Source organism: Aythya marila, assembly GCF_965140915.1.
Source record: "Aythya marila genome assembly, chromosome: Z".
Classification (NCBI taxonomy): Eukaryota; Metazoa; Chordata; class Aves; order Anseriformes; family Anatidae; genus Aythya; species Aythya marila.
The window spans coordinates 13,537,735-13,559,605 of NC_139080.1; the positions used below are offsets into that span (position 1 = coordinate 13,537,735).

Genomic DNA, 21,871 nt, shown 5'->3' on the forward strand with positions numbered 1-21,871 from the left:
CTACAGCACATAGTCCTAGTATGTGTGCAAGTGCTCCCCCTCGGTTAATGGCTTCCTTGCTTGGGCCCAAAGGAATTGCTTCCATTACTGGTCTCATCAAAGCATTTTGGACAATGTCAAACTTTCTGTGCTTGGCTGGCTGGAAAGGAGAATGACCATGTTTGCACAGAATGTGATTCATTTTATTTTTATATAAATTGTTCCCCCCTTTTTAATTAATTAATTAATTTATTTTTTAAACAGAGCTTTCTGAGTTATTCACAGGATCCAGATTCAGAGGACAGGACATTTGCAGGGGGAACCACCACTGAAACAGGTCTTCTGTCTGGCAAGAGCTGAGGCAGATGGACTTGTCTGAGGGACAGGAGCAGGGGAAACCTGTGAACATTTGTCCCTTGTTCCAGATGTGTTCCATGGCCCCACGTTGCATCAGCAAGGTGACAGTGAGTGGCCAGCCAGCAGGCAGGCTCTCCTCCAGCAACTCCTTTAGGTTTTGCACTGAGCAGGGTGATGCCTAATTAATTCAGAGAGATTTCGTGCTGAATATTGAGATGAGGGGTACTTCTGACCTAAACTGTAGGGGGAGCTACAAGCATCCAGAGTTTTACCCTTGAAAACTCTAACTGTATTTTATAATCTAAGCATGATCTTTGTATTATACAGCCATAAATGTTTAGACCAGTTTCCACGTCGTTTTTAGTGTGCTTACTACTTGATGTTCTGTAAAATCTTACAAAATACCTCAGGCACGCATTTATCTCAAAATAATGTGTTAGTAAAGCAGTAAACATATTGCAGCAGTTGTGATCAGCTGACAAAATGTTTTGATATAATGCTGCAGCATGGCTGTTTGGAAGCCCTGACATCTTCTGTATCTCTGTGGCATAAACATTGCTTGTGTCAGATCCTGCAGCCCCTTTGTCATGGTTACGAAGGAAACGTTCATCCAAAAATGGACATTCTTTGCTTTCTGCCAAGCTGTGTGAAATTCGGACTCTGGCAAGCAAGAAGCATCTCTGAATCCCCAGACGCCCATCAATAAGCTGCAAGATTGGTGGCGGTGACCATGGAAAGCTGTGAGGACAGCCAGGCAGCCTTGCCGGGGCTGGGTTTTCCTTTTTCTCTTGGCTCCTGGTTTGGTCAGGAGGCAGCTGGGTACCAGGCAGGGTAATCGCACACACTCCCCAGGTATTGCTCAGCCACTGACCATCAGCTGGGGCTGCTCCTGGAGGCAGTGCCAGGCTCTGAAGGCACCGATGCCTGATTCCCCAGCATGGGGAGAGATTTTTTAGGGAGAGTCAAGCAAAGGGGATAGAAGCATTGACCTCTCTGGCCCCTTGCTCTCATTTTCACCGGCATAAGTTAGGACTTTTCCTGCAGTGACAATTTACAGGCTGGTGTAACTTAGGTCAGTATTTGGCTCTCTGTGACTCTTTGATCATCTGCAAACTGAAGATAATAGTGTTTAGTAGGGCTGGGTGAATAATTCATGGTGCAGCTCTTTACCAACAGATGTTACCTCTCTGTGTTTGCAGATAGTCTGCAAATGGTTCGCATTTTTTTTCAAATTTATTTGTTGTTCCAAATTATTCACCACATACTTTCTGTAAATAATTTTATTGGCCTACAGTGTGTTCAGAATATGAATCTGAAGCTGTTTTACATGAGTATTTGCCACTGCTGGTTAAAATCTGTTATTTCAGCAACCGTGCCTCGCAGCAAACTTGTCTGATCGAACCTCCCCAGAAAGTAATGTATTAGTTTCTGGCACCTCAGGAACAAGTATAAAGGCCTGTGGGTTGCTCAGCTGCATTGCCTGAAGCACTGGCTGGTTGTTTGTTTAGGACGTGCTCTGCTCCTCCTCGTCCCTTCTCTGGGAGCTGGGTGAAGGGAGGTGCTGACCTGTCCCTGGGAAGAGGCTGAGGGAGGCTGCAGCTCCTTGCTTACTGCCTGGGAAATGGGACAGGCTGGGATGCAGTCTGGGAACGCGGCTGGAGGGTTGTGTTTGTGGAGTAATGCTCTGCTAGCACAGGCTGCAATTCTTTGCAATGCTTCCGTTAACTCTGCTTACACCGTCCTAGTGAATAAGGACAATTCATGCAGTTAGAGCAGCAAGCATGTTTTCCCTCCGTAATGTACAAGTGCAGCATTGTCCTATTACGTCCACAAGATGCTATAAGAGTGAGTTAGTTTTCAGGATTTCTTCCAGGCTGAATTGACAGGAAAGATTCTTGGGGTGTGTAGGAAATGCAAACCTGTAGCATACAACTGGTCATGCCTTTTTCTGAGAGTGTATAATTTGTTTGTTTTCCTCCCCTGTATTGTTTCGATAATAAAATAATTTTTTTTCAAAGACAATTCTTGATGAAGTGCCTGCTGGATATGGCCCTTGTACAGCCTTGCCCAGGACATGGTTACCTTGTTTCCTAGGGATTTTTTTATTATTTTATTTTATTTTTTTAAAGTAAGAATGGCTGAAGCTTCAAGCATAAGGAATGAAAGGGAAAAAAAGTTTGGCCCTCTTAGACCTCGTTTATATTTATCCTTTCATGATTGCATGTAGCACTCTCTGGGACTTCTTGCAGTGGGAAAGAAAAATAAATAGGCAAAAGGACCAGGAAAATAAGGGACTGATAATGTTAACTGAAAGACATAGACCCTAGCTGGTCACCTTTGTTTGTTGCAGTTTAAAAAAAATCATAAAACAAAAGGTTTCCTATCAGTGGGAAAATGCAAGATCACCTTGAAAAGGGACAGAATATCAGGTTTGTTCTTGGTTTAACTTCTTGAGTATTGATATTGATCAATACGCTGCAGAGTTTGTAAGCTGCTAAGTTTTGTATCCAGCTTCAAATCAAATATGTTGGTGGAAGTGACAAGTGTAAATCTGATGTGGGCTTGCTTCACATCTAAAAATGACCTTTACCGTAGCTTGGTTGCTCTTGATGGTTTGTCAGACCTAGGGGGGAAGAAAACATTTTTTCTTTGTCTTTATTTACAATTTTCATAGGTAAGAGAATGCAAAAACATAAATATAATAAAAACATTGTCTAGGAAAAAATGAAGCTGCTGTTAAAACATTTTAATCAGTACTTTGTTGCAGCTGTTTGTTGTATGGGTTTGTTTTCAAGACACTAAATGATGTCTGTTTGGAGAACTTGTGCTAAAAACTTTTGCCTGTTCTTTTCACAAAATGCAAACATGGTCACACCCAGTACGATCCCCACTGATTCACACAGGAGCATTGGTTGGGAGGTCGCCGCCTTGCATGATGACATGTATTGTATGGAGTGGCAAGTGGCTACGTTCCTTCAGGCGGGAGAGCTGCCCTTGCCAATGCTGCCTCTCTCCACAAGGGATCAGCTTTTGCTGCTAGCCCCATGCCACCATTGCAGCACCTTCATTGTTTGTTTTGCCCACAGAGGGCTGATGCTAGCCCCATGCCTGCACAACAATTATAGGAGAGGCCCTGGGCACAGTCTCCCTAGGTCTGATGAGAAATGGAAGAGTTTCTTCTCAGAGCCTCTCTCACTTTGAGGGATGACCGTTTTGTAACCAGCATAATTTTACTAGACAAAGTACACTCGCTTTTCTTTTTATAAACTAATGATATTCCTCAGTTAATTGATAAGGGTTTTTGGTAATACCATCAATGAAACATTACATATTTGAAAACCGGGAACTCCCTGAGGAATATCTCGGTCTCCTGTGTAACACAGTGAAGTTTATATTGCACTGCAGATTTGCTCCAGCTGCAGAGCAGACAAGATCCCACACCTGCCCCTTTCTCAGACATCAGATGCAGCTGCCTACATGATACCAGAGACAAGGAACTCAGGGTTTTCTCATCTTCTCACATTTTTTATTTGAAGCAAGAAAATTAGCCACTGTACTGAAAGGCCAGCCTGTTCAATGGAAAGATAAGGAGGTGGTACTGTGAGGTCAACATAGCCAGATAAAAGTGATGGCAGTGATGGCAAGACCAGAGAACCCATCACCATAGCCTGCAACCAGAGAGGGACAGCAGGAACAGGTCCTTTGTGCTCTTCTCATTGGGTTAAACTTTGCTTCTTCAGCGATTACCCTTTCCATGTATAGCTGTTGTGAAGGGATTGAGGCTTCAGAGGTGGGTGGTCATCAGGAGGCTTCTCAGTGTCTTGTAAAGGTGGATGAGGCAGGGGTTGGTTTGGATTTGGTTTTCCTCACACCAGGATATTTCTGTTGGACGTGGAGCTGCAGGGGGTGAGTTGTCTATGAGGTGTCCTGATCTGATTAACAGCTCCTTACCACCGAGGGGCTCTTCCTCCTCTCTCATCTCTCCTGGCCTCCCTCCCACTGCTGCCTTGGGGCAGGGAGGAGGAGGAGAGGGTTCATGCAGTGCAAATACAAGTAGTGGTCCATGCCTCATGGTTTTTTAAAGAGGTCAGCACATCTCTCCTTCAAGTAGTAGGTGCCATGTGAGCAAAAGGGTGTTTTTCTGTCCCATGGCTTCTGATATGCAACTGTTTTTTTTTTTTTCTTTTTAGTAGATAGACTGGGGCCTCCTCTGGACATACTTCTGGATTCACTGAACTGCACAGCCTTCAGTGTGCAATGGAGGATGCCAAAGCAGCATGCAAACACCATCACGGGATATACAGTAAGTGATCTCTCATGCTGTTAGCAGGGAGCTCTAGTGCTCTGCCTGGCCTCGGGCCTGTCCGCGAGCATGGCAAAGCAGGCAGGGGAGCCCATTCTCAGAAAATAATGCTGACATTCAGAAAGTGTTCAGGGAATGGCAGAATAGAGCTGACGGAACTGCAACTTTAAGAAAGAAGTGGCTTGTGTGTTAAAAGCAAGCTATGATGGGAATTGGGGTTGGATGCCAAAGGCTTATAGAGGATATAGATTGCTTTTCTTTGGTGGTTTTCATGCAAGCATCTCAGTGCTCTCTGCAGCTGATAAAGCAGTAAAATACAGCAGAGCAGGTCGATACTATGCTGTGCAAATGAAGGGAGTTGCATGGTGATTTCAGGGCAGCTTGGACCCTTTGATTCGTGCCTCCAGCCTAAGAATCTCTTTAGCAGGACTAGCTATTCCAGACTGTGCCTCTTCACCTTCCTAGCCACACAGCAGGTACAGGGAAAGAGCATTCCTGTGATAAACTCGGGTACTGCCTGTACTGATTCCCTTTTATTGGGAATAACAGAGTGACTAGCCAAAACTGGGTACCATTTGAGTGTGCACACAGAAAAACAATGAACATGAATCTGCCATTTAATTGTTGACAAAAGGGGTGTTTATTAGGTTTCCCTTCAATAGGTGTTTCGTGGCAATGAAACTCATGCCCCAAATGGAAGTTAGACAGGACTTAGCATCAAAGATGTGGGATATCATCTAGAATGGGTTGTTTTCCCTCTTTACCAAAAACAACAACAACAACAACAAAAATCAGAATCTAAAACTTAGTTTTATTTAAAAGGTGTGAACAGAAAACTCCTGACTACCTTTAGCATTAATGTTCAGTAAGAGACTGGAGGAGTGAGCAACTTCCCAGAAATTGGTATTTTTTGGTACACATCTCCCTTCATTCCATGGTCACGTAGATGACTAATGCAGCCCAACAGCAGAGTTCTTTTTATTGTTATGGAAGTGCTTGTACACAGAAGCACTTGCTGCAGTAATACTCTGCATGTCACTGCGATGATGGATATTGGAATACAGGAATGTTGGTAACAGTTTTGGTATCCGCTCCAAGAGAGGGATATTGCAAATTCTACCAGTTTAAGTGATGTTTCTGTGATTCATAATATTTTTCAAAGTAGTTACAGTGCTTTATAGTCACAAATTATATTATTATACTTATTATAAGTATATTTATATACTTATTATAAGTATTATTAATATAATCACAAATTTTAAGTATTTTTCATTGATCATTTAGTGGATCAAATATCCAAGCCCCAGCTTATTTTTAACTCTTGAGCTCACGCATGGTATGGTAATTAAAGCAATGACAAACCTAGCATTGATTGAGCTATACCCAAACCATCTTCACTTTATGTTAGCTTTTGGCCCTCTGGCATTTCAGTGTCTCTGTGTATAGGAAATCAAATTCTCTGTGGTTCGTTAGTCTTCTGTATGCGGCAACAGACGTGAGGAGAGACATTTGTGATACAGCAATTTTGATAATGGCATAATCACATAATGTCTTCCTTATATGAAATAAAATGCCAAACTCGTGCAGACCAGTCCCGCAAATCTGCAGCTGACCAAGCTGATCACGGCCAAATCACGCACAATTCAAGTTGTCAGCTCAAGTCTGCCCTTAAAGCTGGGCTGTGTTTCACATCAGATGAGCATAAACACCACAAGATTCTGTCTTTTAGTCATGCTGACAATTTCTGACAAATATGAAGGAAATGTTAAAGGGTGTTAGCTTTTCATGCATTTGAAAAGAGGGTCACAAGCTTAAATGCTGTCCACAATGTGATAACATTGCACTTGTTTTTAAATCATTGTGAAGCATTGTAGTATTCCTTAAACTGGCTTGATTATATCTTCTTTACAAGGTCTTCTACTCAGAGGTTGAAGGTGACAAAGCAGTTAAACAGCTCTCACATGATGTTCCCCTGAGTCTGGATATGCTGGGCATGGTGAGTGTTTCTTTTCATCAGCAGTAAGAGCACCAGAAGCGGAACTTGCAAGTGGGAAAATGTAGCTCCCTGGTTGCTGCTGGCCTGTGAATTACACCGAGGATCCAAGCCCCAGATTTGCTCTGGGCATAGAGCAAAAAGGAAGTCATAAAGCTTTTCAGTAATCCACGCAGAAAGCTGTGATACACTTTTGCTCCTCATTGTCTGACTAATTTATCACATAAAACTTTGGGAAGTTGCTGGCATCTTACTAACACTGACCTCTGGCTTCTACTGAAAAAAAGAACATTTAATTGTGAACGTCCATTTTCAATGAATGACTTCCACACATGGAAGGGAATTTGCACAGCCCTGCTGTTATACACAGCAAGAAACCTAAACATCAGTGCATTGTGATGCCTGACACAGTTGAGTGTATAAATTAAAGAGGACAAATAGCTTAGTGGTTGTTTTATGTGTCTGTGTCTGTGTCAGATTGTGGCCTCCTGAGGTACAGAATTTAAAATTCAATTGTGCTGTTTTAGTTGCATTTGTGCAAGTCCAATTCTTAGAAGATCCTTTCAGCTTCTTTTTTTTTTTTTTTTTTCCTTTTTTTTTTTCTTGTTTTGATTCTTACAAGCACTGACTTTTCTCATTGCTTCCTATTTTTTCCCTTTCATTTAATTAAGTTTTTCCTTTTATCTGTCCTTTACACTTTTACTTTGCTTGTTTCCCTCTCTCCTTCTCTCTCCTCCTTCCCTTTCTCTGTCTAGCCTCAGCTTCCTTCTCCACTCGTGAACAAATGCCTCCTGTCCTCTTCTGCTGCACTGCTTAGCAATTAGTGCCAAGATGAAAGCAATGCCTTGATGCTTCTGAGTAGTTTTAATACTGTCTGCTCTTAAAGGGTGTTCTTGAAACACACTGGTGTCTTGTCAGTGGGGGGAACCTGCTCTTTGAGTTCAGCAAGGCAGAATCAGTGATTTTCCAGCCTCTGCTTGGACAGAGGGTGAAGGAGTGTCTTGGGGTGGGTGCTGTGAGGGAGCACTTTCATATTGTGCTCTGCAAAGAGCAGAGTCTGCCCATAAGACAGTAATGCCTCCAGCACAGGAATCAAAAACTGATGTGTGCACACAGAGCATTGCAGGTTTCTGTGATCTTTATTTTGTGATCCTTCTTCACAATTTGATTTTTTTTTTTCTCCTTTATCTTCTGCTCAGCATTTTTCTTCTTTATTTTCTCACCTCTCTTTCCTGAGCCTTCCCTTCTGCTGTTCAATGATGTGCATTCTCTGGTACTTTCTGACCCGTGCTGGGCACTGCTCAGAAGCCTTCTCTGTAGGAAGCATGGGCGAGAGGGATGCTATGATTTCCTGCAATTTTTGGTCACTCAGTTTTGGTTCTGACTCCTGTAGGTTTCTGAGATCATGGTGAATGAAAGCATCTCATTGCCGTGATATATTATTTCTTTGTATATGTGCTATTTTCTCCCTTCTGGTTTTTATCTCTGTATTTCTTACTTGCTTTTTTCACCCCCCCCTAAAAAAAAAAAAACAACAAAAAACCACCACCACCAACAACAAAACCTTCTTGCTGGTAGTGCCAACAAAGATCAAACAGCACATTGTTGTTTTGTCTTAGTCCTGACAACAGTAGTTCTTTCTTACTGGGAGAACAGAGTCTTCATCCTTGTACTCATAGAGATTAATAACAGTCTCAAAGAATACAGTATGATGCAGCATTGGCCTTGTTTTTCTTCACTGACCCATTATTTATCTGTATTTACCATCACTTTTTAGTATGTTACTTCATTAACAAGTCCTATTTCTCTTTTTGCCAGGGTCAGCTTGAAGGACAAGCAATTTTTGTAAGTATTGCTTCACACGAGGTTCGGTCACAGCTGTGATTTAAAATAAGGCTGAACTTTTCTGATCTGGGCTTTCCACAGATTCACACGCCAAAACGTCTCCCTATTGATCTCCAATGTTGATTCTACTTAGCACTTAGACATGATCTTTTGTAGTCAGAATGTGACAAATAGTGGATAAGGCTCAAAATCCAGAGGTAAAGAGAGGGGACACTTCTGGGTGAAGCAGCTCCCGTTTGAGAGATGGGTAAACTTTTCTGCTAGTCTCCAAAAGTGTTTATGGATGGCTTGAGCAGAAGAAGTGAGCTATATTCAGGTGAAGACTTAGAGGAGACAGGCACAGTTGGGTAGACAGACTCAGGGTGATGGGAAAGAGCAAAGCAGCCTGGCAGTGGGAGATGAGATGGGGAGGAAAAAGTCTGAGCTCCTCTGGTGGGAGGAGATGAGGAGGAGCATGGGGAGAGAACAGCAATGCCGGTGCCCAGCAGGAGGGAGTGGGAGACCAAAAGCTCTTGTAAAATAGGTCTGAAATGGGTTTGCAGCTGCAGAATTATTCACATTAATTATTTCCAGCCCTGTCCATTCTGCTTCCTGTGAGCAGTCAACAGACCGGGTTTATTGTGAAGGAGGAAGCAACCAGGAGGTGCTTGCCTTGGGGTAGGGTACGGGCAGTGATTTTGGTGTTTAACTGAAATCCTTCATCAACAACCTCTTGCAGTTTTTTTTTTTTTTTTTTTTTTTTTTTTTTCCTGAGATATTTGAAAAACGGAGAAATGCTGGTGGATCCAGCAAAGCTTTCACTATCAGAACTAGCAGAGGTTTGGTCTGTAAGAGGCTGATGACCAGGCAATACCTCAGGATGTGCTTGAAACAGGACTGTCTGGTTCAATCCCAGCAGAGAAGAGTTTGGATTATGGCATTTTGGAGATGAGGTTCCACGCCGGGCTCTTTTTTCTGCTTGATAAAAATAACACTTGTGAGGAGAACATGTGGAGAAGTATGACTGACTGGAATTAATCAGCTCCCAGCTGTCATTAATCCTCAGGAAGTGGTGTTCTTGCTGAAATGCTTTCTGTTATATTCATACCAAACACAACAGAAATCTGCAATAGCTTTGTGGTTAAGTCTGCATAATTTGTGTTTCCATCAGTAAGCCTCCTCTGCCGGTGTGGGTACGACCCCGCTGCTTTCTCAGAAGCTTCTCTGGAACCTGCGAGGCTGTCATAGTGAGATGCCCTGTTCCTGTGCATGTGTGTGCGCATGTGCCTGGGCGTTAGTGAAGTGGATGGTGTCTCGTATTTGTATTACATCATATTTTAATATAGTACACATACATGAGAGCAGCCTGGAGAAACACAGAAGCAGTACCGTTTACTAAGGCTCTTGTCCTACTCTGCAAATATTTGTGTAGTTCAGCACAAATATATATACACAAACACACACACACACACAAAAAGGAAAAAAAAAAAAAAGGCAAGAAAAATTTGTGAAGTTAAAAAGTGGGAGGTTTTAGGTCTGGCACAGAGCCGTAGCAAACAACAAGCTCCCTATCAGATCACCAAACACACATACAAAATGGAAAGTGACCAGCTGAGACCAGGGAACAAGTAGTTAGGGATTCAAGTGGCATCACAAACAGCTCTGCTTCTTCTACACCTGTGTTGTAATCCAGATGCTTTATGTTTGTGGTTGTGGGTTTTTATTATTAATATTATTATTTTTATTAAAACAAAACAAAATGGAAAATGGGTTCCCTGGAAAATGTCTTGCAAACCAGGTTTCTGTGAGGCGGCTTACCGCACAGCCTCACAAAAAGTTTCAGCACAGCTGGAGGGAGCACAGGCTGCGCAACAAGGCAGGGAGGGGTGCATAGTTCCTGCCTACACCTGGTTCCCGTGCTGCAGAAAAAATATCACATTGCTTCATCCTGTTCAAGAATGTGAGATTTGTAATGAGAATACCAAATGTCATTTTGCAGGGTTTTAGCAAGGGTGTCATGTAAGACAAGAAATCGCATTTTTTGCTAGTAAAGCTTCAATATAGCACCTATATCACCTAAACCTTATCTGTAGTGCTGCTGTCTCCCCAGAGATGCCAAAAACTTGGTTTTAAGACCCTTGTCATAAATACAAGCAGAAGAGATAGGAAGTGGATGCTCAGGCCCCTGGACAGTGGGGTAACAAGGGATATGTTTCTTCTCCAAAATCTCATGTGAAACTGCCCTGGTGTGATCTGGAAATACCCTCAGATTGCCACAGGTCAAGGTAGCTTGATGATGTCTTAAACCTTTACCCACTCATTAATATCTTGATTTTAGAAGCTTACAGGATACTTTATCTCAAAGACAGCCTCTGTATATCAAAAAACTATGTTCACAGAGAAGATGTTGCTGGAAGAAAGGGGCAGGTAGACACCAGCATGTGTTAGGCAAGAGAGCATTTTACTGAGGTTTTGAGGATAAACGTGTTGAACTTATGTATCTCAATAGCACTTCAATTTTGATTGGCTTTGCAGTCAATGAGGTTCATTCTGTTTTAGTTTGTTGTAGTCTTGAGTTGAGAGGTAATAGTTACGAGGCAAATACATCAATACCATATTGTTTGCTGAGGCCAAGTTGATAGCCAAGTGTGAAAGCAATCAGACAGTCAGACACATGATGAAAGATTTTTCTTAGAAGAATTAGTGTAATAAAGAGGGATGCTTGCAGAAACAAATGCACACAATTCAAACACAGATGTACAGTGTATGTGGCATGGCAGGTGGAGTGGCAGGAGCAGGATCATCAGTATTGTCAATAGGAGAGGTGCTGGGTTTTCAGCAGCCGTCATTTCAGATCATGTTTTGAAAGACCTCAGTTACCTCAAATATGAGACTGAAAAAAAGCAGATAAATATTTTGGTTTGAGTGTTCTTGCTGCCTCTTTCTGGGCAGTTACTTTTTCAGTACTGTTATCATCTCTCTCAGATGAATCCAAATCATTGAAGCAGATAGAGGGTGAAGGATGGAAAAACAGGATAATGGTCAGGCAGCCCATGTTAATAGGAAATCAGTGACAGAGCTCCAAAACCGTGGAATAGAGAAATGACAGATGGCAGGGTGTTGCTAAATGATGTTATAGTAATGAAATATGTTCCCCAAAGAACAGAAAGGGAGAGTTTGTCCAAAAAATTGTCATAAGAATGTTTAGCAGATAATAAAATTTTAGGATTGTTTACTATTTTACTGCAACTGGAAACACAGGTTTAGACTCTGTTCCAGCTTGAAGAGAAAGGAGACCTCTTCATTTTCACATGCACTGTGAGTAATGTTTTTAATATCAAAGAACAAAAGACAACCAAATAAAAAGATCTCTGTGCAACAATTTTCTATAAATGCATTTTTTCACACCATAGCAATCTGTGGCATAGAACCTGGTATTTCTGTTTACTTGCTTTAGCTGTCAGAAATAATAAAACTAGGATTTTTATCTGTAGAGAGATTACAGGTAAAGAAGTCTGTTTTTTTATACACATGTGCTCATGCTCCATTAAAGGCCAAATCTAAACATCTGAAGCTGATCAAACAGTCACTAATGAAATTGTCATTGAAATGTAAGTCAAACAGTCACTAATGAAATTTATTTTTTTTGGCAACATTTGCTATTTCTGCAAGACTTGAGCAGGCTCCTCTGAAAAATATTCTGCAGAACAAGCTCTTCATGTGGAGGTTAGCATTGCCTTCCTTACAGTAGTTGGCTGTGTGTTAATCTTTCCATGTTTATGGCAGAAGGACAAGTAAAGGAAGTGGTTGCTTCAGGTCAAGGCTGGTAGCATGAAGAGAATTGCAGGCTAGGAATATCATGAGTGGTAATGGGATTTGTCTCTGCTTTATGAGAAATTAAAGATCCTCAGATCACACGGCTGCAAGCTGCTTCATTTTCAGAAGCTCCTATGGTCCATGCATTTAAAAGAAAAGAACAAAAAAACCCACCCAATTACACTGATTACAAAGCCCAGCAATTGGCTCAAGGGAGGGAACAGTACGTGACTTCAACTCCATCAGCAAAAGCATGACAGAGAATGCAAAATCTCTTTAACCTTGTGAATTATGCGGAGAAATGGGTCCAGGTCAGCCCCATGGATTCCCCTGGGGAGCTGCAGCTTGCGAGGAAGCACGTGGTGGTGTTTGTGGTGCTTGTTTCCGAGCTGAGCTGGGAAGGGGGACAATCTTCCCAGGAGGCTGAATGGAAAATACCATGTCAGATCACAGTGCTGCTCACAGTTGTGTGGGGAAGAGCTTTCACAATGCTTTTTGTCTTTTTTTTTTTTTTTTTTTTTTTTTTTTTTTTTTTTTTTTTTTTCCTGGCTCTGGTAGGAAGTTGTTATCGGGGATTTGAAGCCCGGCACCCCACATCGTGTTAGCGTTGGCGCCTATGGCTGGTCAGGTAAAGGACGGCCCAGCATGCCAAGAGATGTGACAACCTTATCACAAGGTAAACCCTCTCTACATGGCTTTCTTTTGCAAAGCTGGCAGGGCAGGACCAGTGCAGTTTTTTCACAACACTGGCAGAAAAATACAGACCATGTTATAACCTCAATTTGCCCAAAGCCATGGATGAGCAGAGGGCAAGATATATCTGTGATAGCAGTGATCAAAAATATGTCCTCATCCCTGGAAGTATTGAAGAGTTGTGTAGACATGGCACTGAGGGACATGGTTTGGTGATGCGACTCAGTAGGTCAAGCTGATGGTTGGACGTGATGACCTTGAAGCTTTTTTCCAACCTATGTGATCCTGTCATTATCAATGTTTTAAAAGGAAAGTGGCCATCTGATAGTTGGGATGCCTTATGAATCTTTTATAAATTTCTGCTAGACCATTTGAAAAAAACCCTTTATTTTTACCCCAGCATATATCACTTCTGTAAAACAACAGGAAATGCACACATAAATCCCTGTCACGTGTGGAACTGCAATATTTTATTAATATTATTATTTTTCTACAAGTGTGGGGCTCTAGAGGGGCAGCAGGGGAAGGAAGAAGCCTATAGATTTGATTCCTAAGTTTGTGAATGTTGGGTTTCTGTGTTTATTAGACAATCTGTACCTCTAATGCTGTTTTGTTTCTTCTGGCATAGATAACTGCATGCCCCCTGCACCACCCTATCAGCCCCAGATCGTTGTCGTCTCTGATTCAGAAGTTGCATTATCCTGGAAACCTGGAGCCAGTGAAGGAAGCTCACCCATCCAGTACTACGTAGTGGAGTTTATCAGGCAAGTTTTCCAGTGGATAACTGAACTTCAGTGTTGGTGTACTACATTTTTCTTTTTTCTAAGTTGTGCTATTGTACTGGGTATAGCTTCTTCTCATTATTTATTTACTTACAGTATACAGTACGCTAGGTTTTGCTCTCAATGTGTGTTGAATTACCATGAAAATTTAAAGACAAAGGAATAATCAAAACTGATGTAAAATCACCAGTAAGTCCTGCCTTCTGATTGAAGAAAAAAATGCCTAGTTTAATCTGTTCCCTCTAAAAAAAGCGTGGATAAATAAAGTTTTAAGTTTCTCCTGTCATCAACCTCTGTTGAATCATGCAGTGAGAAAAGGGTCTATGGCAGAGCAGTCCCCCTGAGCAGATGTGCCCTTGGCTGATATAGGGAAAAATCCAGGGACTGCAAACTCAGTATGTTGGGTGGTTTTAACTGACAAAAGCATTTTGAGTCTTGAATTTGCAGGACTCAGACTTGTTGTTTTATTCCAATGCTGATGAAGTGTCCATGAAGTACTGACCTTTCTTTTGAATTATGGATGTTTTGTGTTGTTTGGGTTTGGTTTTGCTTTTATGTTGAACCCTTTAAATTTTGCAGTAATAGACGTAAACGGTGAAAAGTTGCCAGGCAAGTTGCTTTTATAAGATACATACATGTATAAAGGGTCAGGAGCAGGTGATTGTATCTGGATGCTCAAAGACATATTTGTACCTGGCTGTTCATATGCACGTAGAAGCTAATATTTGCATACAAAGCTATTTATTTTGATGTGCTTACCCCTCTGTTTACCATCACTGTGAGTGCAAAATTCAGCTTTGGGAAGTTTAATCCTTTGGGTGAACACATGGTGACAGGTTTTAGGTGAGGTTGCTTGATAAGAAGAGAGAATTGCTTCTTTAACTACTCTGAGCTGTAGAAGTCAAAAAGTCACTCTTCAGAAAAACACATCCATTTTTAAAAAGATTAGTTGTTGTAAAAACAGACAGAAAGAACTGTTGGTTTTCAGTGCTTAAAGTATGATTATGGTCTAGGAGATATTGATATAATGAAAAGAATTCCCAGGCTGAAAGTCTGCTTGTGAACTTACGTTGCACTTTGTGTTTGAATTGAAATGCCCCATATTTAGTGGGAAGCCATTCAATGTTCACTGTGCTGGGAGGCAGGACACGAGGACTGAAGATTTATTATGGCCATAATGTAAACTCTGCTGTAGAATTATCATGCAGTTTCTTCAATATCTATTTTTCCAGCATAATCATTATCTGAGTATTTATCTCTTCTCCCCACCTCTTAACTTTCATTTACTCAGTGGATAGGAAAGGGATATTGTTGGGTTCTGACTGACTGCACATCTGTTGTTTCTGTGCTGTTGCTAGAAAATGGAGCCTGCAGGTTTACGTACACGTCTTCTTGGCACCAGGGGCCTGCTAATGGAAGAAGTGGGCATTGTCATTTCCACCTGGCATGTCAGAAGCGCACCTTTTTTCAACCAGAGAGTAGAAAGGTGCCTTCACTGTTTAAGTCAAGAGATATGAGTAATTGAAATTTCAGTGTTTCGTTGTTTTTAGACTTTGGGAAAGAATTTGCTAACAGCACAATGTTTTGATTACACTGTTTAGTTTGAGATTTAAAGCTAATCTTGAAGTATATTTGTTAAATTTGGGATTATACTCTCTTAGACTTGGAAGCTTGAGTATATATTTGGAGAAAGTTCAATGAGCCATAAGCCCTAATGGCAGTTAGAGGTAAAGATTTAACTTTAAGCTTCATTGTCTTTTGCTGCGTATAGCTTTAATTACTATGAAGTGTATTAACACAAGATAAAACTATTGAAATTAAACCAATGTGAAACCAAAACAAAACTGTGCAACCTAATTCAGAAATAAGTCCTCTTATGTCAAAGAAATACAATTCTGATACTGAGCTTTTGCAAAATTAATAACTGTCTTATGCAAATCTGTGATTTCTCTTGGGTACAGCACAAACCTCTAGAAACCATGACATTGAATCATTTTGTTCCCCTTAGAACTAAGTTTTATTACTTTTACCCTAGGAAAAAAAAACATGCTGGGAGACTGAGATGAGGGAAAAACACTTTTATTTTTTCAGCTGTGATATCAGGGATTAGAACCTCACATTCATTCAGTACATTAATTGTTTGCACATACCAGATTGTCATCAGAACCAGAGCTAACCTGCTGTCTCCTTCTGCTCAAGGGCTGAATTTGGGCCCTTACTTAGGCTCTAACAAGGATTCCCTTGGGAGTTCTTGGGAGCACTTGGTTTGCCGTAGGCAGTGGAGCGCCATGGATGATGTCAGATATATGGTGGGCTGAGATAACTCAGGCTCTGCACGCTCAGTTTGATTAAGTGCATAAAATCAGGATGATGAGTGTAGGTCTCACTGCTATCAGCACAGTTCATACAGAATCTATAAAAAACAAGTTGAACTCACGATGTCTTTGGAAGCTTGCAGACACAAAGTAAATCGTCTATTGGTTTATGCTGAGAGATATTTTATGGCAAACAGCATTCATATGGAAGTCCCTATAACATCCTGGACTTTAGTTTAGGTTTTTATCTGCAAGATATTATATATAATATATAATATAATATATATATATATATATATATATATATATATATATATATATATATAAATTTAAAAAACACCTTCTCAAAAATGCCCTAGGTATTTTCACCGGAATACCCAGATGTCTAACCTATTTAATGCCTACCAGTCTTTTAAACTTGGGGACAAATTTATTCAATTTTTTGTTGTCTTCTACAGAACCACAAGTGTTTCAGCAGCCTGTCTCTTAAAAGGAGTAGGTTGCTTTCTATCTGCTGATAGAGTCAATGGCTTTCATTGTTAGTCTTGACATGTATGAAAAACTTTTCAACGTCTCAGTAGTGACATGAGCCTTCTGTTGCCATGAACTAGGCAGCTTCTGCCGATAAAACTGGGGAGATTTATCAGTATTTTGATGTTAGGATGGAGGAGACTCAGCATAGTGGCATGGGCAGATTTCTTGATTAGTTTCAAGTCTGCCCTCCAAAAAAGGTTTATCCTTGAATCCGTTTTGCGTTGAGCTATCTGTCACTGGTGCTGTGCTGAATCAGTCATATTTGAATATCTCATGCTGAAATGTGGTCAAACCATCTAAAGGAAAGTTTGTCTCTTTCCCAGTAGAAATCATTTGAATGTACCAGTTTTCATCCCAGAGCTGGAAGAAAGCTGAACAAAGAAAAGTTACATTTTCATGTATGGCAGGAATTGTAATTTTCTAGTAAGTCAGCTGTGAACTTTCAGACCATGAATGCTGGTAGTGGTTCAATGGTTGCTTTCATTTGTAACGAACCCTAAACAACAGTTCAAATGGTGAAGACACCTCCTAAAGACCTCACCCGCCCCCCCCCCCCAAAAAAAAAAAATCCAAACAAACAAACAAACAAACAAACAAACAAAAACTACCACACACACCTTTTATACAGCTTTCCTGATGAATTCATAGAACAGATATATCTATTTCAACACTTACATCACTGTTTGGAAGGGTTAAATCCCTGAAAAGTTAATTAAGGAAGAAAGAGGAGAGTTAGATACAGAAATTAAGAAGGATATATTTAAAAAATGTTACCATCAGTATAAGATTTAACAAAGGAATATGTTTAGAAGATAGTTTACTTTTCTTCTGTTGACCTAGTATATTGGTTGGGATATTTTGTAAAAAGCATCAAAATAAAGCTAAACAGTAATAGTAACTAAAAATAATATCCTATAGTGCATTATTTTCTACATCCAGCATTTTCCACACCAAATAAGTACTTGTCACTGTATTTATTATTTGTAGGCATATCTTAAAAAGTATTTTGCAGAGCTGAACTTAGATGAACAAAAAATAGCACACAAAAGAGCAGTCAAATACCTTTTAAAAATTGATTATTAGCAGGTGCTTTATTCTTAAATCATTTCTACGTGATTTTTAAAAGGAAGTTCAAGAGGGTGTAAAATTGTTGTAATCCACATCAGAAAGATTTCCCTTCTTGAGCTGAATGATTCCCCAGATCACAATATAAAGCAATAATCCAAATGTTTGGGGCAGATTTGGGGCAGAATTCTACTCTTGGTTTTTATCTGTTCAGTCCTATCAACTTTACCTCTATGTTTATTATTTTAAAAACACTCTGACTCTGTCTCTGTTCAGATTCTTACTGCATAGCACTTCTGCATGGAGATGCACAGCTGTGACTTCTGCAGCAGAAAATGCCTTGTGCTCAGAGACATCCTCTGGAGCAGCTCTGCAGAGTCCCAGCTGGAGGCAAACCTGTACTTGGTCCAGGGAAGGTGATTCTGTGAGAAGATGAGAAAAGTGGCATCAAAATGAGCCTTCTAGTGTAAAAGTTGACATGAAGTGAAATTCAACAAAATTCTGAGCTTAGGAAACACAGGAGTTGGCTGCCCCGAGCATATTCACCAGCTGAGTTCATTGTGTTCCTCTCCCCATCTGTTTGCCATTTTATCGTCTTGTACTGATTTGTTCACACAGGGAACGTTCTGGAGAAATAGCAAAGGTCAAGCGATAAATCTCTTTTTCCCTCTCCTTCAGCTGCAGACACTTACACATTCACAGACGTTTCCTCTGTTACTCATTTCTGTAGAAGGAAGTCTTGTGAGAGGCGGTGAAATTGAAGACTAGCCTGTGGTTTGTGGAGTCGCGATGCTTTCTCCTAAATCTCTGCAGGGAGTAATGCCTCCTTTGGGTCCCTCAATGTTGGGCATTAATGCTGACACGCTCTGTAGCAAAGCCACTGTAAGGCCATTTTGAATGAGTAGGAATTCTTTGGATTGTAATTAGAGACAAAAAAAAGATGTGTGTAGGAAAACTGAGAACATGGTGCTAAGCAAGCATGTGGATGGAAGCAAAGTTAACAGCTTTCATTTGGAAAACACTTAAAATTTTACTTTTTTGGGCATCAAAAAGTTGGGAGGGGAACAATGAAAAAGCAGACAAAATAAATGCCCTCCTGTCTACCAGGAAACGGTGATAGAAGGTGACTGAAGATGGTCTGTTTAGCTGTCATTGCATCTTGTTCTTTTGTCTGATTTTATTTTTAGTGAGACAATACAATATTCGCATCCTGTGTGCCATTGCGTAGAAGCCAGGCAGCTGGGAGATACAGCTTTGTCAGTGCATTTGCTGTGCTGGCACAAAGAAATGAAACCTCGGTGATCAATAAATCCTGTATTGACTGATGAAAGAAAACATACATTAACTTTGGCGTTTCCTTCCAGCTGCAAATAAACAAATACAAAATGCCTGCCCTGTGCTATAATTTTTGTTGGAAGACTGTTGAAGTCATTTGCAGCTAGTCCTATGTAAACATCAGTAGCATCAGGGAGCATTTTGAGGTTATTTCCTGTAATAAATACCACAAGCCTATCTTAGAAAAGGACACTGGAATAATTTTCTCTGAAAGGTCATTTATATCCCTTTTTTTACTATCATAAGCTTCAATTCGAATATTTTGGGTGGCCTGGATTTAATGTTTACCTTTTGATTTTGTTTACATTCATTTACCTTCTCATTCCATATTCCTCCTTGATGAGACCACTTCTAGTGAGAGCAGAAATGGTGTGAAAGCATCAGGATGCTCTCTCAAAGTATTTGAAGTAGCCTTTCCCTTTCACATATTCCTCTGCAGCTGAACTTAAGCATTTCTAGTTTTCTTATGTTGGTGTTGAGATGAAACTGCCATGTGAATGGTTGTACTGATGTCAGCTGAATGGTAGTGGCATTTATCGGCAGCTGGCTTCCAGTATGGATCAACATATAAGTAGGCATAGCCCAAAGGCTATGGGATTAATTATTTAATTAATTAGTTTATCTGCATTATTATTCAGTATTTTTCTCATTTCTGGGGAGAAGGGTCTAGATCCAGATTTTCCAGTGTGGGTACATTAACCTAAGTGCCTGGGAAATCAAATGCTAGATTCCCATCCTGTTAGTGCGCTTGTGTATGTTTGAAGGGACTCAGTGGTATTAGAGCACAAGCTTTTAGGAATAAATCAGAATCTTTCCCTCTATTTCAAAGTATTGCATTACACAGCCAAAGAGGAGATGGGGAACTGGTGGTGATGTAACACCACGCGAAAACTGTGAACCCCAAATCCATAAAAACAGACAAACAGAACTTGATTTTCAAACTGTCCTCTAAAACATGTTCTTGGCTTTATAAGCAAAATCAGAACATTGTTTTTGTATCACCATGTAGTGCAGTGTTTCCATCTCACAGGCTTTTGTGGTTGCACAGTCTGGCCCCTTAAGAACGAAGGATTTCAGTCAAGATTTAGCAAGCTTATACCTCATATATTCGGTGTATTTCCCTGGAAAGTTTAAAGGCAATGAATTTCTACAGCTAGCCTTAATTATTTATGGTCTTTCTTTTTTTTTTTTTTATTATTATTTTTATTTTTATTTTATTTTATTCATTTATTTATTTTCTATTTTAATCCTGAAGGCCAGACCTTGACAGCAATTGGACTGTAATAAGAGAGCAGATCCAGATGGAGTCCATGGTTCTCAAGGGACTTCTCCCAAATACCAAGTATCAGTTTGCCGTCCGAGCAGCAAACTCCTATGGATCCAGCCCCTCCAGTGCACCAAGTGATGTTGTCCGAACATTCAGTGAGTAAAGACATCATTTTCTAATTATAGCTCTATATTGGGGGAAGCCTGTAGTGGACAGCTGGGGAAAGATTGCTTCTCCAAGTCAAGGGTGTACATGCACCCCTGGTCCAACACCTGGTGTTGTTCCTGTCCACAGCGCTTGCAGCATCCTGTGAATATTGAGCTGCAAGCAAAGATTTGTAAAGTTTTCATGCTGTTTCTCTGTTCTGGAGGTCACTGCTAGATATTTTTGGATCTCTGCTTACTGACTTTTGTGCCGTCTTCATGCAGAACTTACAAGTGAATACCACGGGGAGAAACGAGTAAAACAAGTCTATTGTTCATCTTTTTTATTCTGTTCTTTGAACTATATATAGTACATGTGTAATTTAAACAACTCTGACCAAAGTAAATCTATTGTGTTTTCTGAGTAGTTAGGCTGTTATACTGCTAAGAATAACCATGAAAATAATGATATAACAGGTAACCATCCCTTTTTTATCAGAAGCCATGTAGGAAAATATTAAGTGGAAGTGCATTCAAAATTTGCACTTACATTTGTGCAGCCATGCAGGCCATGCACATTGCAGCAAGGAGTAGGTCCCGTGCACATTCCTGATGGCCTTCTTAGGGTATAATCCTTTGCCAGGGATTGTATCTCTGTGGGCTGATTTGTAGATACTGTTGCTCATCATCTCCCCTTGAGCTGTAGCTGTGTGTGTGGGCATCCTAACCAAACTGACACAGAGCACATCCAGGACCAGTATGGCAAAGCAGAGTCCATACAGGAGGCTATGAAGATGTTAGGTAATGTGGACTAACAGGATTATATCCTTAAAGCACTAAACTTTTTTTTTTTTTTTTTTTTTTTTTTTTTTTTTTATAGCAGCTACAGCTTTTTATGGCTTCAGTACTGTAAGCCCCAGTTTTGAAGGTATTTACAGGGGATAGAACACCAGGCAAGAAAATGCCAGGGTATAGTTTTATCACATTGATGAACTCTAAAAAGGAGCTACAAGACTGGCTTTTTTCTTTTCTCACCTGTACACCCAGTTGCAAATCATTTTTAAGTAACCAGTAGAAAATGAGCAGCTGATATTCAGGTGGGATTGTGAACTCAGCAAGAACAATTTGCATACTGCAAAAATGTGGACTGCATCTTTAATGATCAATTTAACCACAATTTATATCTAGATTGCCTCCCTATATTGAAATCCCTTGTCTTCATTGACCCTTTAAGTCAGCTTTCATTTGCTTTTCCCCTCTGCCATGTTTTGAATCCCTTGAATGATTTGCATGAAGTTTATTGTGGCAGCTGAACTCTAAGTTTAACTTCTGAAGCAAATGTTTATAAAAATGATGAAGGTGCAGTGTGTTGTGGGATTTCTTGGTTTCAGATCCTCAAGGTTCAGCTCCCTCCACCTTAAGCACACTTATGTGCTCTTTAGTATCCTGTTTACATCTGGATGTG

At 40.5% G+C, this 21,871-nt stretch overlaps 1 protein-coding gene across 2 annotated transcripts in view; it reads left to right on the forward strand.

Moving 5' to 3' along the window:
- The window catches only part of EGFLAM (EGF like, fibronectin type III and laminin G domains), a 75,087-nt gene that overhangs the window by 13,457 nt on the left and 39,759 nt on the right, over positions 1–21,871 (forward strand). Inside the window, exons 2-7 of one of the 2 annotated variants that reach the window (XM_082782833.1) lie at positions 4,527–4,639; positions 6,552–6,635; positions 8,451–8,477; positions 12,831–12,948; positions 13,594–13,729; positions 20,252–20,418. In XM_082782833.1, coding sequence (XP_082638959.1) covers positions 4,527–4,639; positions 6,552–6,635; positions 8,451–8,477; positions 12,831–12,948; positions 13,594–13,729; positions 20,252–20,418 — 645 coding nt within the window. The remainder of the gene's footprint in view (positions 1–4,526; positions 4,640–6,551; positions 6,636–8,450; positions 8,478–12,830; positions 12,949–13,593; positions 13,730–20,251; positions 20,419–21,871) is intronic. The other variant, XM_082782834.1, reaches the window with a different exon arrangement.